This window comes from Bacillus rossius, chromosome 12 (genome assembly GCF_032445375.1).
Source record: "Bacillus rossius redtenbacheri isolate Brsri chromosome 12, Brsri_v3, whole genome shotgun sequence".
NCBI classification, from domain to species: Eukaryota; Metazoa; Arthropoda; class Insecta; order Phasmatodea; family Bacillidae; genus Bacillus; species Bacillus rossius.
The window spans coordinates 30,339,646-30,361,304 of NC_086339.1; the positions used below are offsets into that span (position 1 = coordinate 30,339,646).

Here is a 21,659-nt window from a genome sequence, read left to right on the forward strand (position 1 = left end):
ACAGGTGGACATCGGTTTCAAGTAGGTCTCTGTATCGCAATAAGCGACAAAGCCCATACGTTCCTTCTTGGATACATTTGTGAACTCGAGCCATTTAGTCTCCTCAGTCGGGAATACTGACCGAACGGCCGTGTGTTGGCTGCACAAATCAGTGTGGGAGTTCAACTTGTCCGCAGTATGGAAATACTGAAGACAGCGCTCGCAAACCCACTTTGTATGTTGATCACGCGAGAGTTGAGAAGAAAGCAAGCGGGACAAATTCTTAATAGTCACGAAATGGAGATGAGCGGGAGCACCAGACGCACGAATAGCCAAAATATTCACATGGCGATCACATCGCATAGAGGTAATGCAAATCGGCTGGATACTTGCATCAGTGGGTTTGTTAAAATCCTCGTCAATAATCGTTCCCTGATCACTCACGCAAGAATAAATGTTCACGGAAATATTATTGAGACTCTCAAAGATCTTAACCTGATTCAGTGTCATGGGGAACGTCATACCGGTCGTATCAAAAACCTCGAGAGGATTAGGATACGATCCAGTACGAGTAACCATCCCAGCCGCCGGCGTCACACCTGCCATAACGGCATACAGAAAGCACATCTCACGGTCAGTCTCGATGTTTACACAAGCTTTGCGGTTAGACAAAAATGCAGGCAACTTTGTATGCGCGGCCCCCACCGTGAATGGTCGGTATGCAGAGACATGCATGTCGAGATGTTTTACATGACTCAACATCCATCCAGACCCGCGCAAAGCAAACTCACTTACATGCTCCATAAGCACAGAAACTAATGTGAAACTGAAAATTTCTGCTAGGTCCTCACTTAACAAAACAGGGATACTTTTGGAGGCGAAGTGGAAGCTTTCACTGATGGGCCCCTGCCCAGGATCCTCCTTAATAAATACCGCGGCCAATGTAAGATAAATTTTGAATGGGCGGAGAACGCCACCCACTACGTCCAGAAAGGGTTCCCTGCACCTGGAGAGAAATCTATTAATGTTGGGGTCGGGCTGGGGAATATCATTCGCGATTCTGGAATCAACAAGTCGACCCTGGAATGCGGAATCTAAAGCGACGGGCTTCAGGCTAGGCAAAGAGGGAGGTGGCGTGTCTTCGATCTCTAGGTTGGATGAATCATCAGCCGACGATAAAATCACTGACTCAAATGATGATGAAGATGAAATCAATGAATCAATAAATGATTCATCGAGCTCAGACATCGAAGGCTCGCTTTCCTCAAATCTAGTACGCTTATTAGAGTATGGAGAAGACATTATTATAAAAGGAATTTAAAAAAAATAAAGAAGGATACGCTCAACAAGTTAGAACCTGAAAAATAAATAAAAGATGCTTGCTCTAATATACTGAAACCAACAGCTGTATCAGCACTTATTATTTTCCATAATATGTGTAAAAATTTGTATTGAAAAAATAAGTGTAAATATGAAATAATTGTATGTCATGAGAAAACTTCTTGTAATATTTATTTGTGAAGTATTTCAAGTTGTAAATAATGTAGAAATATAAAATGTTTAAGACATGTAAACAATGTGCAAGAAATTAATTATATGTCGGTATATTCTGAGAATGTAGAGAATTATTATTTACATGGAACATACTGTATTGAAAACAAATGTATATCAACTTCATATCACGCTTAATATTGTTTAAAGTTTGACAAAATTTATTTAACTGTTTGCAAGCAAAGAACGAGCTCTGAATGGTTGTTGTTTTTATAAATCGCGCATAGCGTTCAGTAACAGAATGAAAGATGTATTAAAGAAATATTAAATACACGCATCCCGTTGTAAAAATAATTATGAAAACAAGTTGATTCTCAATCATTAATAAATAAGCGAAAACAGGAATAATATTCAAAGTAATATAATCGCAACAAAAAAAATAGAGTTTCATTTTAAACTATGAAAATTTTTAGTGAGCCACGCATTACTTCTCCGGTATTTACGACTAATGTCTCTCCACTCAAACGGCGGTTTGAATGTTCGCGTAATTATGTTCCCCTCAGAGTCAGCAACTTCAATCATCACTGGAGCACCGATTGCGATCTGGAGGCTCCGGACTTTATTGAGACGCCCTGCAATCAGGTAGATTGTGTTGTGCACTACTTGAGACCCGACAGTAAATTTCCTACTACCTTAGAAGAACTTAAGGCAGCAGCCGCTACTGAAACTATAACCTCAGAACCAGATTATTCTGCAGTAAGGTGTGATTTGAGACGCAGCACGAACCCAGAGACAGTTGTGCATTGGGAGGAGCAGTGTGATGGTTATGTTCACAACACAACTTATGAAAACAGTGTTTGCTACGAGACATGTAGTTTCCTTCAGTGTAAACTTTATCGATTCACCCCATTCGCTTAAGTTTGAGAGCTAAGACAATAATACCTATGTCAGTCATGTTATCACCGCGATTCCATGATATAACTCAAAGCCAAGAAGATGCCGTAATAGATGAATTGTGGGCACCGAGCATCTGAACATGGGATGAAGCGACAATATATTTTAATCATCCTCCTGATCCACGATCTAAAGAAATGAAGCCTTCGACTTTGTTTGACAATACCGAAAATAGATATCTTTACAAACGTGCAAGTCTGAACTGTGTTGAATTTCATGTAGAGTTCTATGAATTTGATATTGGATTGAGTAGTCTTCGATACGTTTATTTCGAACTTTGTCGCGAAAATACTCATTTCCGACTGAGGTGGCACGCTGATAGACCATACAAGTCCGTGACTCTCTTGACTGTTTTCGACTGTCAGCATAAAGACTGTGTAATAAATCTTAGTCATCCAATGGCAAAGTTTCCCTGTACTATTGATGAGCTCAAGACATCCCGTGACAGAGACTATGAAAGTACTTTCTCCGAATGGTGTACCGGAATTAAACACTATCGCCATAATCCCGCTACATGCATGTGGAACCCACCTCACGACACGCCTTGCAGTAATCATTTGTGTTCTTTGTCGAGAGGTCGTTTATTACGAGAAAACAAATTCTCGGTGTCGACGCATCTAAGCAAGCAACTATGGGGATATAGATAATGGACTGTTCTACGAGATGCTCTACTCTATGGAATTTCGTAATCAATTTATTCATTCGGATGGGCAATATATTTTTAAATAGGATCGCCGCTTCCTGGGTCGACAGTCGAGCTGAAACTGTGTCGGTGTGAGGATCTGTGCCAAGCAAGATGTCTAACTTTCATTCAAGCAAGAAATACGTGAGTGTAAATCCTGGTCTAGGCAGTGTTGATTACAGCGAGTGGAGTCAAGACAATTTAAAACACATATCGGAAAGCTGTGACGGCATGTTTCACTCGAAACAAATACTCGACCCAGGACCTCAAGACATACCATTTGAATTAATTAACTGCTCGGGTTATGGACAATGTATTGTTAACATGCTTCGACACGATACAGTGCTGCCTGCCACGAGTGAAGACGTCTACGCACACGCATTCAACCAGACAGCTACCCAATCGGTTCAGGTTATCCCTGAATGCATTCAAATCAGCCCTGATTCGCCAACATCCATCATACCTGTAGCTGAGCCAATCACCGAGGCGACACCGAAGTCCACCAGACGACAGCGAAAGCCTGCTGCCTCTCGCAAGAGTCGAACCAGAGATCTCAGTCATTTAGGACCGGTGAGTCAAGATGTCGGAGTTCAAACAGAGTCTAGTGCTTCCATACAAAGAACTGACGAGATGGCCCGGGTAGCAGTGCGCTCATTACTTCTAGAATTATTAAGCAAAGTATAATTGAATTTTTGTCACTTTGTGTATGTAAATGTTTCAGCTGAATACGTAAATATAATATTCTTTGTGTGTAAGGAAATGTTCAAGTTAGCATTCAAATCTTTTTTTTTATCGTCACTTTAATACTCTTTGTATGTAAATGTTCAGGTTTGTATGCAAACATTATGTGTGATTTTCTTGTAATATTTCAGTTTTGCATAAAGTTTTAAAATAAATTGTTAAAAGCATAATGCATATTTTATTACCGAAACTGTTTGCAACTTAAGTAAAGAACGTGTAGGTTACTGTATTTTTTATTAATACTCTTTTCAATTATATAATTTTCTGGTTTAGTATAATTTAAAAAAAAATGTATTCAAATTATCCATCAGTCTCTGCGCCCGCACGTTCACGAAATGTATGTTGACTACAATAAAACTAATGTGTAACCTCTGATTTATTGTTATGATTTAATTATTCCTCTGATATAAAATAAAAGCTAGCATTGAAACGTCCTGCCTTCCTGGGCCGACCAGCGGGTTGACGTGCGAGAGCCCGTGGATGAAGCTCTCTATTTTCAGAGAAAGGAATTTGTTTTTCCAGACAACTGTCGTCGCACCTAAGAGGTGTCTATATGCTGTCACAGACTTGGTTGACAGTTTCTGCAATCGTTGTAATGCATTACAACGATTGCAGAAAAATGTTTTCAGTAAGCTATAATAAAAAAAACATTAATTAAATTTTAATTCTGAAAAAAGTGAATGGTAGAAAATCTACTTTCTAAAACAAAAAACATATAGTTTAACTAGTTTTCCATGATCACCATATTATTAAATGATTTTACCAAATATAATCTACTCAACTTTCTTAAATTAATAATTTTCAGTTTATAACTGTCATCTAAAGCCGACACACAGAGTAGGCGATTCCGCGAGAATTCAGGTCATCGCCCGACGCAGATTTATATATATATACACCTGCCACAGAGGTCGGAAACCTCATTTGATCGCAGCCAGCCCTCGTCAGCCCTCGATACCTCCTCCGCAGAGAGACGTTCTTCTCCAGATAAGGTATGTGTTCTGTCAGTTCTGACTGACAACATGAGATGGAGTACATTCGTTTCGTTAAAACACGTTCGCGCACTGTGTTTACAGTTCTTATTTAACAATATGTCCACTATTTTAAATAAATAAACACGTTAAAACGGTCGAATTAAGCAATAACTAAATCCATGTATTTATATTACTTAAATTGTGTATTATCACGGAAAAATTACTAAACTCTATTTTTTTTGTTGCGATTATATTACTTTGAATATTATTCCTGTTTTCGCTTATTTATTAATGATTGAGAATCAACTTGTTTTCATAATTATTTTTACAACGGGATGCGTGTATTTAATATTTCTTTAATACATCTTTCATTCTGTTACTGAACGCTATGCGCGATTTATAAAAACAACAACCATTCAGAGCTCGTTCTTTGCTTGCAAACAGTTAAATAAATTTTGTCAAACTTTAAACAATATTAAGCGTGATATGAAGTTGATATACATTTGTTTTCAATACAGTATGTTCCATGTAAATAATAATTCTCTACATTCTCAGAATATACCGACATATAATTAATTTCTTGCACATTGTTTACATGTCTTAAACATTTTATATTTCTACATTATTTACAACTTGAAATACTTCACAAATAAATATTACAAGAAGTTTTCTCATGACATACAATTATTTCATATTTACACTTATTTTTTCAATACAAATTTTTACACATATTATGGAAAATAATAAGTGCTGATACAGCTGTTGGTTTCAGTATATTAGAGCAAGCATCTTTTATTTATTTTTCAGGTTCTAACTTGTTGAGCGTATCCTTCTTTATTTTTTTTAAATTCCTTTTATAATAATGTCTTCTCCATACTCTAATAAGCGTGCTAGATTTGAGGAAAGCGAGCCTTCGATGTCTGAGCTCGATGAATCATCTATTGATTCATTGATTTCATCTTCATCATCATTTGAGTCAGTGATTTTATCGTCGGCTGATGATTCATCCAACCTAGAGATCGAAGACACGCCACCTCCCTCTTTGCCTAGCCTGAAGCCCGTCGCTTTAGATTCCGCATTCCAGGGTCGACTTGTTGATTCCAGAATCGCGAATGATATTCCCCAGCCGGACCCCAACATTAATAGATTTCTCTCCAGGTGCAGGGAACCCTTTCTGGACGTAGTGGGTGGCGTTCTCCGCCCATTCAAAATTTATCTTACATTGGCCGCGGTATTTATTAAGGAGGATCCTGGGCAGGGGCCCATCAGTGAAAGCTTCCACTTCGCCTCCAAAAGTATCCCTGTTTTGTTAAGTGAGGACCTAGCAGAAATTTTCAGTTTCACATTAGTTTCTGTGCTTATGGAGCATGTAAGTGAGTTTGCTTTGCGCGGGTCTGGATGGATGTTGAGTCATGTAAAACATCTCGACATGCATGTCTCTGCATACCGACCATTCACGGTGGGGGCCGCGCATACAAAGTTGCCTGCATTTTTGTCTAACCGCAAAGCTTGTGTAAACATCGAGACTGACCGTGAGATGTGCTTTCTGTATGCCGTTATGGCAGGTGTGACGCCGGCGGCTGGGATGGTTACTCGTACTGGATCGTATCCTAATCCTCTCGAGGTTTTTGATACGACCGGTATGACGTTCCCCATGACACTGCATCAGGTTAAGATCTTTGAGAGTCTCAATAATATTTCCGTGAACATTTATTCTTGCGTGAGTGATCAGGGAACGATTATTGACGAGGATTTTAACAAACCCACTGATGCAAGTATCCAGCCGATTTGCATTACCTCTATGCGATGTGATCGCCATGTGAATATTTTGGCTATTCGTGCGTCTGGTGCTCCCGCTCATCTCCATTTCGTGACTATTAAGAATTTGTCCCGCTTGCTTTCTTCTCAACTCTCGCGTGATCAACATACAAAGTGGGTTTGCGAGCGCTGTCTTCAGTATTTCCATACTGCGGACAAGTTGAACTCCCACACTGATTTGTGCAGCCAACACACGGCCGTTCGGTCAGTATTCCCGACTGAGGAGACTAAATGGCTCGAGTTCACAAATGTATCCAAGAAGGAACGTATGGGCTTTGTCGCTTATTGCGATACAGAGACCTACTTGAAACCGATGTCCACCTGTTTACCGGAGACCGATGCCTCCAGCACCACGACGGTGAACGAGCACGTGCCTTATGCATGTAGCATTTTATTAGTTTGTTCGTACGATGCTTCGCTTACCAGATATGCGCACTTTGAAGGGGAGAATTGTGTTGCCGACATGGTCTCTACCTTGATTGATATGACTAAGTGGGTGTGCGCGATTTATGCTAAGACCGTTCCCATGAAAGCCCAGACTCCTGCTGTTGCTGCGCGGTTGGCGAGTCAGACACATTGCCATATATGTAATAAGACACTAGGTGACAAGTCAGTGTTGGACCATGACCACCTGACCGGTGAGATTCGTGGCTATGCGCATTCTAAGTGTAATATTGCATTTAGACTGCAGAAGAACCAACTGGTGGCTATTTTCCACAATCTTCAGAATTATGATGCCCACTTTTTGATGAGACCATTAGTCTCACGTCATATTGCACAACCTGACGGTTCCTCCATTTTGGAGAACCCCGGGGAGGTCAGGGTTATAGGCACGTCTCTTGAAAGTTACAAGAGCATTACAAAGTACATACCGATTACCGGTAATGATGCGAGAGGAGGTACTCGAACAGTGCGTTTAAGATTCATTGACTCCCTTAACTTCCTAACTTCATCTCTGGATACTCTGGCAGGTAATCTCTCGCCTGCTCAGCTGAGCCTCACTCGTGTCCAGTTTCCAGAAGACGCACAGTTTGATCTAGCTCGTAGGAAAGGGGTGTTCCCATACGATTTCGTCACTAGTATGGCAGAACTGCAGACGACCTCACTACCCCCTAGGGAAGCATTTCATAATGCTCTTAGTGGGACTGACGTGAGTGACGGGGACTATGCTCACGCTAGATCTGCGTGGAATTTTTTCCGCTGTAAGACTTTGAACGATTACGCGTTGCAGTATTTGAAGGTGGATACGTGTTTGTTGGCTGACGTGTTCGAGAATTTCCGTTCAGTTTGTTGCCAGTCCTATGGCTTAGATCCGGCGCACTACATTACGGCCCCATCACTTGCGTGGGACGGTTTGTTGAGCAAGTCTGAGGTGTGTCTGGAATTAGTCACCGATCCAGATATCTATCTTTTCTTGGAGAATGCTGTTCGGGGTGGGATCACCAACGTTAGTCGGCGCTATGCGAAGGCTAACAATGTTTACATGAGCGATTATGACTCCAGCCTGCCATCTTCCTACATCTGTTATTTCGATGTAAATTCTCTCTATGGTCATACGATGCTTGGTAAGCTTCCGGTGGGCAACTTCCAGTGGGTGCAGGAACTCGAATATGCAAACTGGAACTTTAGCACCATGGACACCGATGGTGACTGCTCATGTTTTATAGAGGTGGATCTATCCTTTCCGCGTGAATGTCATGACCGGCTATCAGACCTGCCGCTTGCACCCGTGAATGGCGTACCGGTGAACGGCAATATGTCAAAGCTCTTATTGACACTTGAACCGCGAAAGAACTATGTTTTACATGCAAAAACACTGCAGCACTACCTTACGTACGGGGCCGTTCTTGACAATGTTCATCGTGTTTTGCGCTTTGAACAAAAATCCTGGATGGCGTCGTACGTACGGTATAATCTGAATTGCCGTGCTCAGGCAGCGAACCCCTTTGAGAAATCCTTCTATAAATTAATGAATAATTCCGTTTTTGGCAAATCTTTGCAGTCGCCGCGTAGGGAGCGTGACATACGTGTGGTTTCGCGGTACGATACCATATATGGTGCGGCAGAGTTGATAGGTCGTCCGTCATTTAAGGCAAGGCGGATCGTCGATGAGAATCTGGTCCTCATTGAGTTAGCCAAAGGTTCGGTAACCTTCAACAAACCCCTTTACACTGGTGTGGCCATCTTAGATTTATCCAAATTGCATCTCTATGATTTCCACTATAACTATATGCAGGTTAAGTTTCCCTTTCTATCTCTGCACCTGCTTTACTCAGATACCGATTCTCTTCTGTACCACATCGAGTGTCGCGATGTGTATTCTTCGATTCTCCCCGATTTGGCTTCTCGATTCGACACTTCGAATTATGCTCCAGATAATGCTCAAAGGTTTCCATCAGTCAACCACGGCATGACTGGTGTCATGAAGGATGAAGCCGCTGGACGCATCATTACTGAGTATGTTGGTCTTCGCCCCAAACTTTATGCATACAAGATGGACGATGGTGCTTTTACGCTTAAAGCCAAGGGTGTGAAGGCCAGTGTACTCAGCTCGCTACTTTTTGAGCAATATCTGGATTGCTTGCAAACAAATTCACGGGTTTGGGGGACTCAATATCATTTTCGTTCATGAAATCACATTGTTTGTACTGAACGCGTGACTAAGGTGGCGTTGTCATCAGGTGACGACAAGCGGAGCATTTCCGATGATGGAATTAGCACGCTTCCATGGGGACATTACCGTCTAGATCCCTGAACCTGAGTTCCCCACATAATAAGAGATTCTAACTTTTTTTTTTTAATAATTTTCTAGTTTATTTTTTTTGTACTATCCTCATACCTTGGTACGCTCAATAAGCATTGCTGCTCCGAGTCGAGTTGTAGGAAAACAACAGCACTCCAAACTCCTCCTCCGCTCGGAGTGGTCAACTGGGTAGATGGCAACCAACTTCGATTCATTGCCTCCCCCTTTAGCCATAAAACATTAAGAATGTTGGACAGAACTCATGCACTACTGTACTGCGCATGTGGAGATAAAACCATCGGTATGTTTAACATGTAGAGATTGCACTCATCTTATTTACACGGTTCAGATAGTGAATCTGATAGTTTTCTTTAAATGCTAGTCTGTTTAATAATTTAAAGTAAATTTGAGTCTATCCTGATTTTAAATGCTAATGTGGTTAAACTTTGTTGCATGTCATCTTTCCATCAAGACCAGGTCAACTATAGTCTTCATTCTGTCTCTGACAATTCCATAATGAACATGGCTGCTTTTGAGGAAATGCGCGATTGCATTGAATATGCGCTTCATGCTTGCATCGGCATGAATATAGATGCGATAGTACACCATCTAGAGGTCTCCGCGATCAATTTGTTCGCTGCATTTCCAGAGGAATACGAGTTTCTAACATACCTTTACAACGGTATTATAGCATGCTTTGAAGCTGTAATGGAGGCTCAAGAGCAAGTGGAGCCAGATGATGGAGTGGACAGCGGCTTCGGAGAGAGTGACGGTGAAGCATAATGCTTGCGCCCTTGTTAAACATGGAAAATAGGCCTCTCGGGGAAACTCGCCATGTATAAAAAAAAGGAGTTAACGCATCTAATGCTGTACCTCCTGAGACATAGTCTCTAAGGTGATGTGGAAAGCAGCATACCACTATAAATTCAAACACAAGTTTTTATTTATTTATTTTTTTTCAGCTTACACTCCAGAGAATCTTCCGCCACGTCGAGATGAAGAGAATGAGACTACACATCATAGTTATAAATTCACTATCACTAAATAATAATAATGAGCTTACACTATTATTAAATGCATTACAGGAAAGCTAACACTAAAGTATGCCTATAAGAAAATATTTCTTATGCCTGCTTCTGATGCATATAAAGGAACACATATCATGATCATTCAGTATGGTGCACTCTGTGCATGTAAGGAAACAATCTTTTCGGTGCACTCTGTGCATGTATTGGAACGAGTCCTTGGGTGTATCATGTGCTTCCAAGATGGTGGGGCTGTTGAATCCAAGATGGCGGAGAATTGTTTAAAGGTTGTAATATTTTTTAAATTTAAATATCGCGCCCTCTGGTAGCAACACTTGTAACTAAATATATCGATTAGCATTCGACCTATCGAATGGTGCTGCGCCCTGGCAGCTGAAATATGAAATAAAAGTAAATATATCGATTAGCATTCGACCTATCGAATGGTGCTGCGCCCTGGCAGCTGAAATATGAAATAAAAGTAAATATATAGATTAGCATTCGACCTATCGAATGGTGCTGCGCCCTGGCAGCTGAAATATGAAATAAAGATGGCGACGGTGGCACACTCTGGTAGCCAACTTGAGAATCAAGATGGCGGCACCTCTGTCAACTAATTTTTGAATTTGCCGCGCGATACTAGCGACATCTACCAGCCAACTTGAGAACCAAGATGGCGGCGCCTGTGGCAACTAATTTTTTGAATTTGCGCCGCGCGATACTAGCGACATCTACCAGCCAACTTGAGAACAAAGATGGCGGCGCCTCTGGCAACTAATTTTTTGAATTTAGCGCCATCTGGTAGTCTGTGCTGGAATTAAAGATGGCGGCTGTATAATGATTTTTAATTTCAAATGTGGCGCCTTAGGTATGCATTAAGGAAGGCAAAAATACCCTCCCCCTTTTATCATAAACTTGACATCAGTACATAGCATATATAGATTATTTATTCCACCATATTCCAATTGGTCTCGTGGTCTAGTGGTCAAGGCGTCCGCCTCGTAACCACGACATCCTGGACGTTTTCACGTCCCATGGATCGAATCCCAGCCTCGGCACTGAAAATATTTTAGTTAAAATAAAATAATACCTGCTGCTACCTGGTGGCGACCAACAGAACTATATGACGTCACACAAGATGGCGGCCTCCAGCAGCCGAAACAAGATGGCGACCAGGAAAAATCAAGATGGCGGCCTCCAGAAGACGAAACAAGATGGCGGCCAGAAGAAATCAAGGTGGCAGCCTCCAGCAGACGAAACAAGATGGCGACCAGGAAAAAATCAAGATGGCGGCCTCCAGCAGACGACACAAAATCATGACGTCACGATTCGAAGTTGGTGGAAATTTCTAGAAATACAAAATGGCGGATTTGCGGATTTGCGGATTTGCGAATTTGAGATTTGCGGATTAGCAGATTTGCGGATTTGCGGATTAGCAGATTTGCGGATTAGCCACTGGATTAGCGCATAAAAAACTGGATTTGCACATAAAAACCATAAAAAATGCGTAAAAAACCATAAAAAATGGGATAATCCCTGGATTACCCCGCTCCCCCCTCGTCTATGTTCCAGAGTCGGCACGCTCTCCCTACTATCAGTGTATTAACTCGAGCGGTCACAGAGTGGAGCCTGTTTTTAAACATCAGATTGTCACACGAAATAAAAGCTTATGGTAGTTTTGTATAATAGTTTGGCCTAATTTATTTCTAATGGACCTACGATTTTATGGCTTTGTTATTCGGTACCTTTACCTTCAGCAAGATCCAGGTGTGTTCGTCACACGATGCCTATTGTTGGCAGCTAGCCTTCCGCATCGTGTTGCGAACACACCCGAACAAGGATCACGAATGGCAAACCACAAAATCGCACCTGTAAGACGTAAGTGCATTAGGCCAGACTGACTTCCCTATTATGCACTACTTCTGACATTTGATACATGCTTTTCTGTGCCAAAATTATGATGGATAACATAAAATTAATAACACCGATAGCAAAAATAAAAAATCGAGAAGGTGGGAAATAATCCCTATTAACACAATATTCAGCTATATTTTAAATTAATATGATAAATTATTTTAGGAGGCAATAGAGACCAAAAACTGTTTGATTTCTTTTTTTCATTTAACATCATTTCTTAATAATTGTCAGTCTTGATAAATATAACCGTACAAAACCATGGCTAAAATTAAATTTTTTTCGATAATCACATTCCATCCCACATCCTTGGCCTTATTTTAATATTGTAACCATTAACTAACTTGAGAATAAATTCAAATTTAAAACACTCCATGTCACCTTGAGAGCCATATTCGAGCACTTGGTATCTTCTAAGGACCACCGACAACATGGTCTTCACTGCCATGTACGTGTACTTCCTGCCCAAACACATCTTTGGTCCCGAGGCGAATGGAATAAACGAACACGAAGGGCGACCGATGCTGTTTTCTTTGTTGAACCTTTCTGGATCGAAACTGTTTGGGTTTGGATAGTAATCCGTCTCCCTATGCACTAGATAAATGGGAATCACAACCGTAGATCCGGCTGGTATAGTGTAGCCGCTAAGAACAACATCTTCATCGATCCGCCTTCCTACTAATGGTATCACGGGGTATAGCCTCAGTGTCTCGTTGATCACTTGCTCCAAATACACCATGTTGCTCAGATCTCTTGCGGTGACGGGTCGGTCGATGTCTTCGCCGAAGATGAACTCCTGTTCTTCCACGACTTTCCTCTGAACGTCTTGGTGTATTCCCAGCAGTATCAGGGTCGTTTCTACCGTGTAGGACGTGGTTTCAGTGCCAGCTCCGATCACTAACATGGTCTGGTCCTTGAGGCCCTCCGCGGTAAAAAGTCCCGGGTTGCCAACCATTGTAGTTGTAATGTGATCCAGAAATCCTAGTCACTGCTCAGGTGTACGAGTTGTGTTAGCGTCTTCTTTATTTACTTCAGACGTTGACTCAATTATTCTTGAATTATAATTATGATTTATTTTTTCTTGGATCACACAGTCTACGAAACGGCGTATGGGATTAGCCAGCTCGCAAATTTCTTTATGTAAAACAGAGCACTTAAGAGGCCACTCCAGTGTTTCAGGGGCACTACGCAACCCGCGTTAACCTCATAAGATTCAATGCTATTTTCATTTTGCTTATAACTAATTAACTAATATAGATTTAGAAATGATGCTTGCTTGATATGTAAAACAACGATGCTCTTATCAAAGCCCCTTTCTTCAAAAAAACGTGCATAAATTATGGTTTTATACTAATCTTTACTAATATGCATAAGTGTATTATCTAGGTTTGAACCATAATTTATGCACTTTTTTTTTAATAAAGGGGCTTTGATAAGAGCATCGTTGTCTTACATATCAAGCAAGCATCATTTCTAAATCTATATTAGTTAATTAGTTATAAGCAAAATTAAAATAGCATTGAATCTTATGAGGTTAACACGGGTTGCGTAGTACCCCTGAAGCACTGGAGTGGCCTCTTAAAGAGTGAATGCGAACCAGTAAAATGGAGTGGAAATCATGCGAGCTAGGATGTTGAAGATGTTGGGGAAGTTTGCCGTGACGCGGTGCTGCTTGTTGTTGCCTCGGAAGTCCGTGGGCGCGCCCAGACTGGTCTCGGAGAGCATGTCCAGCGCGCACGGCAGAGTGTGGTCCACCGCGCTGAACGCCTGACCGTCGGAATGTCTCCCCAGCCGGTCGGCCATCGGCCGGCTCTTATCGCAGAAGGTGCCGACGTGCGACTCGACGACCTTGCGGGCGAACGCGGGGTTCACGATCCTCCGCAGTTTCCTCCAACTCCTCGTCTCCGGCCGTGAGCAGGGAATTCCCCGTAGACTAGGGTGACCAAACGTCCCGTAAAAACGGGATTGTCCCGTTTTTTAACGATCGTACACGGGGTCCCGAAAAAGTCTCCCGGGACGCCTGAATGTCCCGTATTTTCGTTGGGTTGATGATACACTTTTGTCGCGCCTCTCCTCGGACCGTCTTCCCCTCTCCACGACAGTTGAACTCACCCATTATAGTTACCTTGTTTAATTATGTTTTTAAGTATGTCAGACATACTTATAATAAATAAGTATTCACTGCAAAATTATTGCTTTTATTTATTATATGCCTCACAATTTAAATTAAATTACATATTCATAGGTAAATTGAAATGAATTATCGGTCTCAAATAAGCAAAAAAAGGAGCATGTTTCAATGATTACGTCTCGACGGAGGCCCCTTGGACCCCCCTTTAGCTGGAGGGCATCGCCCCAAACCCTCCTTGGATGTGTCCCGTTTTTCTCAAGTTTATGATTTGGTCACCCTACCGTAGACCGAGGAGATGGGTTCGTACATGGCGGGTTTCTTCAGCGTCCAGCCGCTGTTGTTGAGTATCTCCGCCACGTCCGCCGGATCTGTTACCCCCACGACGAGATGCATCCCGACCCACGCCTTGCACACGGCTCCGTAGCGGGCTCGTAGTTCCTTGGCGTAGTCCATGATGTTCTCCCTGCGGGCTACCGCTTCCAACAAGACACCAAGAAGTGGCAGTCCGCGCGGGCCAGGTATCATGGACCCCAACCGACGGTAGCGGCTTCTGTTCGTGTACCATACCACGGTGACGAGGATGATCAGAGCGATGGCCGCTGCTGAGATACCTTGCGTGACGTCCATTCTCACAGTGCAACACCGTGACTACATGTTGGGCGGTACTTATACGAGCAACCTTAACTGCACATTATGTGATATATATATTTATTTTTTCTGCAAACTGGGGAGTAGTGTAATTGTTCGCTGGTTTAAGTCTGCTAAAATCCGCCGTTCTCACGTGAAGGTCACCTCTCTTGCATGCACACTTAAGTCGTTATAATAACAGGTAACTGAGCAAGGTAAAACTCTACTGTAAGAAAACGATGATGAGCGGTCTACGTGAAACTTTGCAACGTAACCTGCTGCATGTTGCCGTAACGGAAAATAATAACATGCTTGAAGGACAGCATTTTTTTCGCTTGGCTACTCTGGGCATTTCGAAATAGACTCCAGTCTCTTATTCCTGCACAAAATTAAACTTAAGCGTAGGTAGTGTTTCACATTTGATGACCAATATTAAAGCAGGTAACTTTATCTTCTAACTAGTCCAGATTTTTTTAAAAAAATACACTTAGCGTGAATTATAAAGTGTTCTAATCGACTAACAGACACTAAATAGGGCGAAGGAAAGTGTAGTGAACTTTTTATATGACCTTAGTTATAGAAAAGGGGTGGAAAAAAAGGGTTGAAGGACAAAAACATTCATAACAGTATTCGTAAGCACGATTTTAAATCCGTTCAGAGTGTTTTTAAATCTTCAATATCTTATCAAAAACTTTTTTCTAAAACATTTTCTGATACAATCAACCATTGCTGCAAAGGGTGGAATAAACAGGGGTTAAGGAATAAAAAAAAAATCATAACTCCCTTATTAGGTTTTATCTACAACAATTGATTGACAATCTTCTAAATATTAACTCAGTCTTTGGTTTGAAACTATTTTTGAAAAGACGAACCATTACTGCAAAGGGTTGACAAATTAGGGGTTCAAATAAAAAATAAATAAAACTTCCGTACCATGTACGTAATCCATTGTCTTTTATTTTACTTCCTAAATTTGGTCTAAAACTTATGTCTAAAGCCTATTTTTATGTAACCACTCATTACTGCAAGGTATGAAAAAACAAGGATTGAAAAAATAACTATTTTTGTATGTATACTATCAAATACGTTTTAATTTATTGTAAAAATCCTCGGGCTGAAATAAGTTTTCATGAGAACTAATAGAGTAAAAACAGGAGAAAAAAAGGGGAGGGGTGTTTGTAATTAAAAGTTTAATGACCCTTACTAACAAGTTGTTCATAAATTTTCAAACCATGTTAATACTATCCTAAGCCTGGTCCAAAGAAAATTTTTATACTCCCTCGTATTAGTGCAAGGGATAAAATATAGTGTTTGAATGTCAATAAAATTCATTGCTACCTTAGTAGGCATTATATGAAAAATCTTTCTAAGCTATTCAATGCTGGATGCATTGACTTAAAAACCTTTGAAACATTTTCACTGCACGGAATATAAGAAAAGGTTTTTATCGATCATTTTGGAATATTGGACATTGGCGAACATAAAGAATGTTAGGTAAATTAAGTTTTTAAAAAGGTTTCAGAAGTTTATTAAAGTTTACGAAATAAATATGTACATATAAATTAACCTACACATGTAGGCTGTGCTGAAGGGGACTTTATTTTACTTCCAATGTTTTAACCTTATTTTCTTGAAAGACTTAGGAATATGTTCAAAAGAATTAAGGGATATTAAATGCTAAATTAAATAATTAAATATTAAATTTAACCTATTTTACTGTAGCATTTTGCATAATTTTACTCTAAATATTCATGCTTAATGCCTACTAATAGTTTACTATTATTATAATTGCAACTTTTTTAAAGTAATAAACCTGAATTTAAACTCTGAGTAAGCCATGGTATGAAATATAATCTTCTTTTACTTTTTGCTAAGTGAATAGGAAATATATTCTTTTAATATATATTTATATAAATATATATTTTGTATTGTACTTATACGCAACCATTATGTTCGTTTTTGCGGATTTTTAATACGTATTTGTGTTCAGCTTCATTCGATTTCGCAGTAGATATTTTTTTCTACATTATATTATATTTGTGTTACAATTGCATGTGACTTTACTCACTGTTCTGTAGTGCAGAATATAGTTTAAATTTAATTAATGATGAGTCAAATCCCAATTTTCTCGAATCCGAATCTCGAATCAAAATTCCGGAGAGAACCTCGACTATACACCTGGAATCCGAATCTGGGTGTCAACTTTTAAAAATAAAAGAATGTACAATAAAAAAATATATATACTAACTATAGTGTTGAAATAGTCTACCCTTTAAATGGTTGTTTCACAAACTAATTTTCCAAAACCAATATAAAGTAAAATTTATCTATATAATTACATGTTAAAAGTAAAATATATTGGGTAATGGTAACAATTGGTTCAAGAAAAAGTACCCAATAAACTTCGTAGGTCATCAGTGTCTAATTTTTTAAAATTAAATTTGTTTCCTATAATATTATTCTTGGAACCTTTTTCCTCGAATAATCAAATCCTTCGAATACTGAGCAAAGGTGGTATTTGAGTATTTGAGGATTCGAATGGCCCAGACCTAACATTTAATGCTATGTCACTGAAGAAGAAGTTGTCTAACAAGAAAAAATACTGTGGAAAATTAAAACAAAGGCTTTGTTGAAACACACCGTGAAGGAGGAAAAGTCGTAGTCGTGACGTAATAACCGTGAATGCCGTATATTGTCTCAGCGTGTTACACACACGTGCTTCCGGTGGAAATTCCGACAGCCATTTGTTACTTACGACAGGTAACTAAGCTGTATATACTTTCCTTAATTTATCCTTTTTTTTATTTTCCCTGCCTACTTATTACTCACTTTACGTTGACTTTTTCTTAACCTGGGAAAAAAGATTACAGATAAAAAAATACTTTAATTAGTTGCAATCCTTTCGCAGTTTCTGTGACAAAAATGAAAACTTTGTTATAACTAACCACGGAATCGTTTGTCGAAAATGTGTACGTGTTATTTCTGGTAAAAACGTTTTCGCGGGAAACAACGTGATAATGTTTACATAAATGAGGTCTTCGTCATTCGGTTCTTATCCACTTGTATATCTTATTAGTGAAAACAGTGTTTCATGTCAATGGTATTTTCAAAGAAATTAATATGCGTAATACATAAAATTTTTGTGGACACGATAACTGCCGTAATGTTTCACAAATCATTTCCAAAATGATAAATTAAATAAACATGGAAAATCTTGGTCGTATTCGTTTCGTTAATGTATGTTATGTACATTAATTTCTTAAAATGTTCCAGAATTTTATAGAAGTTACCAAAATATCTTTGGAATAAATAGGTACTTCGAAATCTGCCTGTAAGCAGTGCTGAAAGGGATTTTTCTTGCTTTCTTGATTTTGTAAATAATTACTATAGACCTACCTGCTCAGGGAAAAAAAATTCTGTACATTTACAAAAGATTCCTTTGGAAACCAGTTGCCAATAAGTAGTTCGTAAGAATACAAGAAAGATAATTGGTGCAAATTTTATATTTTAATTGATGATTCATTCAATTATTATTATTTAAACCATGGCAAATATAATATAATATTCAATAATTGTATTTTTGTTTGTTTTATTATGTTTATTAATGCCGCCAGTTAATTCTGGAAAGCTATTCAGGACTCGGTTTACAAATAACTTTCACTATTGGAAGTACTGGGGCAACACAAAGCATAAATCCCCGAGAAAGATTCTGAAGACAGTTTTACGACCAAATTTTATTTTTGTAGTGATAGTCGTTTTCACGTAAATATACAAATTTACAAATATCTGTAATTTTACACGAATACTTCTGTTCCAATTACAGAAACAAAAATATTACGGTTCGTAGTAGGTATATACTTTTAAAATAAACCCAATCTGATATGATTAAGTATTCAATTGAATTTTGAAATCTGTGCTTTTTTTTTTCTTTTCTTTCCGAGGAACGTTCCTGGAAGATATGCATTCTGGTTTTCTCGTATGGATTCCGTCCCTGGAGACGCCCGCTCGAATGGGGATCCGCGGGAACGTATTTGAGCGTGGGAACTCGGACAGCCTGGTCTCACCACCCGGACACTCTGGAAATCCCATTACTTGGGTCCCGTGACTGATGTCAGCATTCCTCCCCCCCCCCCTTCTCTCTCTTTCTGTGAGTTATATTTCTTTAGGCACATTATGAAAAAAAAAAGGATCAGAGTGAATTTTTACGATTCGCGCGCACCGTGGAACGAAATTTTTTTACGGGAAGAAAAATGGCTATATACGGAAATAGCTACATACAAATAAAAATTGAATATGTGCTTTTAAATCTTATACCTACTTTAGTGACTGATATTGAATAACGGTCCATATGATTAAAAGCATCGATTTATTGTGAATATTATTTATAGAAATTTTGTTTATAAACTTTTTGAAGTGTATTTTTAAGTTTGATTACGTGAATGATGTTATTTTTCCGTATGTATATTTTAATTTGTATTATAAATTATTAAAACATAAATAAGTAATAGTAATAAGCATATTTAATCATTATTATTATTTAAAATTCATCTCGAATATTTTACTAAGGGAAAAAATTAAATTTAAACCCGTGTATTGAATACTGAGTATTTATTTAATATTTTTTATTAGATTAAATTTATACTTTACACACCCGCTTCTTTGTTGTTTTTTTATTAATTATTTGCACGCACTATTAAAATTATTTTTTACTAAGCAAAGTCAGTATAACTTCTAATGTTTGTACACAAACATACGCACCATTTTTTAAAAATATAATTTCCGACGCGGAACTCTCTCGGAACACTCGGTACAGCAGCCCCAAGCTAGAACCAGTACGGTAATATTAGGTATGTCTGCGTATCCGGTTTATATCAAAGTTTTATCATTAATATTTTCAAAATCAACAATATTTAAATTGTGTTACACTTTCGCATCACAAACACATCCAGTTAATTACTTTGCACTGCGCGACGATTGCACCAGGCAAACGAATTCGAACTTTCCGCAGCAACTAACACCGCATTTTCAAGTGAATACAGCAGAGGTATTGAAAACGAACGTTACTCTCGCACGTCCCGTAACAACATAAACAGTTCTACGGCTGCACACCGTAAGTATGTGCACGGTTTTAATATTGTGCGAAAATGATGTGTTAACGACGAGCCCATCCTAAAATAAATTCCAAACTAGAGCTCCGAACGTACGTCAAGACTAGGGACCGGAAAAATTCGCGGGTGCAATGACCTGCAGGATGAACTCCATAGTATACGTACACTCGGTCAAATGCCACCCACTCATTGGCTGCTGTCTTGTGAGACGTCCCAACGTAGCAGCCTGTGATTCGATAAAGCTTTGGTCAAGCGTTTCTCATTGTCCCAGAGTCATCGAGGTGAGTTTTGAGCCAATGCCAAAGGCAGCACTGAGGTATAACTATTTGTATTTCAGCCTATCGCGAAATTAATTCGCGAATTTTTCCTGTCTCTAGTCAAGACTTCCAACCCGAAACGTCCGTGGCTTCAAAGTGGCCGCATCCATTCACGGTCGTCGCCCGCGTCACGATTAGGTAGAGGCTCTTCGGATTAAGGCGAGTTGGAGTCCTTCCCTCGAGAGGGTGGTGGAGGGGGGGGGGGGTTGTTACCGGCTCTCTGTGAGGTCGGCGAGGCTCTGAAAGGCGTAATCCAATCCCGAGGAAGCGCCCGATGGACGGAGCCCGTCACGGGGTGGTTCCTGCGTCCGCCCAGCTCCTCGCAGCAGCTCTGAAGCAGTGGTTATCGACACGATCTGCCGTCACTTTCAACCTGCTCCTCCCTCGGCCGTCGACCGCCGCGTGACGTCACCCTCCAGTGATTCCCACGCACTAAACAGGGTCGTCACCACAACGCCGAACGTACAATAACGCCGAAATACCATAACGCCGAATGCCAAATTGACAACGCAACGCCGACAGCTAGAAAACTGCTGTGTACCACAATGCCGAAATACAGTAACGCCGAAGAATGTTGCTGTGGGTAGGGGGGGGGGACCACAGGAGCAAAATGAAAAAAACAACTGAATGAATGTGTGTGTTTCTTAAATGTATCTTAACGCCGAAATACCACAACCTAACCTAACCTACGCTAGCCTAACCTAGCATAACCTAACCTAACATAACCTAACCTTTATGGCAGTCCTGCAATGACATTTTTCGGCGTTGTGGTATACATCAGTTTTCTAGCTGTCGGCGTTGTAGTCAATTTGGCATTTGGCATTCGGCGTTATGGTTTTCGGCGTTATTGTACGTTCGGCGTTGTGGTATTTCGGTGTTGTGGTGCGTCCCCAAACAGGGCGAATGCGTGCACGATTCCACCCAGTAAATTTTGGACCGGTGTTCCAAGACACAGAAGTAAGGGGTTCAGGTGTTGAATATGCCACACATGTACACCCTAACCGTAATCCCAGTGCACGATGGGACACGGCCACTCCCTTATTTTTCAGGGAAGGGATTTGCGTGTCCTGTCCGTGGCCGATCTGTCGCCCGAATTCCGCGCATGCGCGGAGCTCGCTTTATCGTTTATTTCGGTCCAGATGGCGGACCAGCGTCTGG

General features: G+C 40.1%; 2 protein-coding genes across 8 annotated transcripts in view; one reads left to right on the forward strand and one right to left on the reverse strand.

The window, feature by feature from the left end:
* The window catches only part of LOC134537788 (protein unc-13 homolog B), a 1,087,975-nt gene that overhangs the window by 323,660 nt on the left and 742,656 nt on the right, over positions 1–21,659 (forward strand). The window lies entirely within an intron of this gene.
* LOC134537223 (cytochrome P450 4g15-like) lies at positions 12,020–15,076 on the reverse strand. Its single transcript, XM_063377488.1, has 4 exons — positions 14,757–15,076; positions 13,916–14,251; positions 12,700–12,875; positions 12,020–12,033 (listed from the first exon to the last, which is right to left on the reverse strand). The coding sequence occupies exons 1-4, from the start codon at positions 15,074–15,076 to the stop codon at positions 12,020–12,022; spliced, it is 846 nt and encodes a 281-aa protein (XP_063233558.1).

Excerpts from the sequence above, each read along its gene's own strand:
- LOC134537223 (XM_063377488.1), bottom strand. The coding sequence starts at position 15,076 with ATGGACGTCACGCAAGGTATCTCAGCAGCGGCCATCGCTCTGATCATC. Across the intron at positions 14,252-14,756 it reads ACGCTGAAGAAACCCGCCAT|TCTACGGGGAATTCCCTGCT; the intron begins GTACGAACCCAT and ends TGGTCACCCTAG. Across the intron at positions 12,876-13,915 it reads ATTTCCACTCCATTTTACTG|TTTCGATCCAGAAAGGTTCA; the intron begins GTTCGCATTCAC and ends AAACCCAAACAG.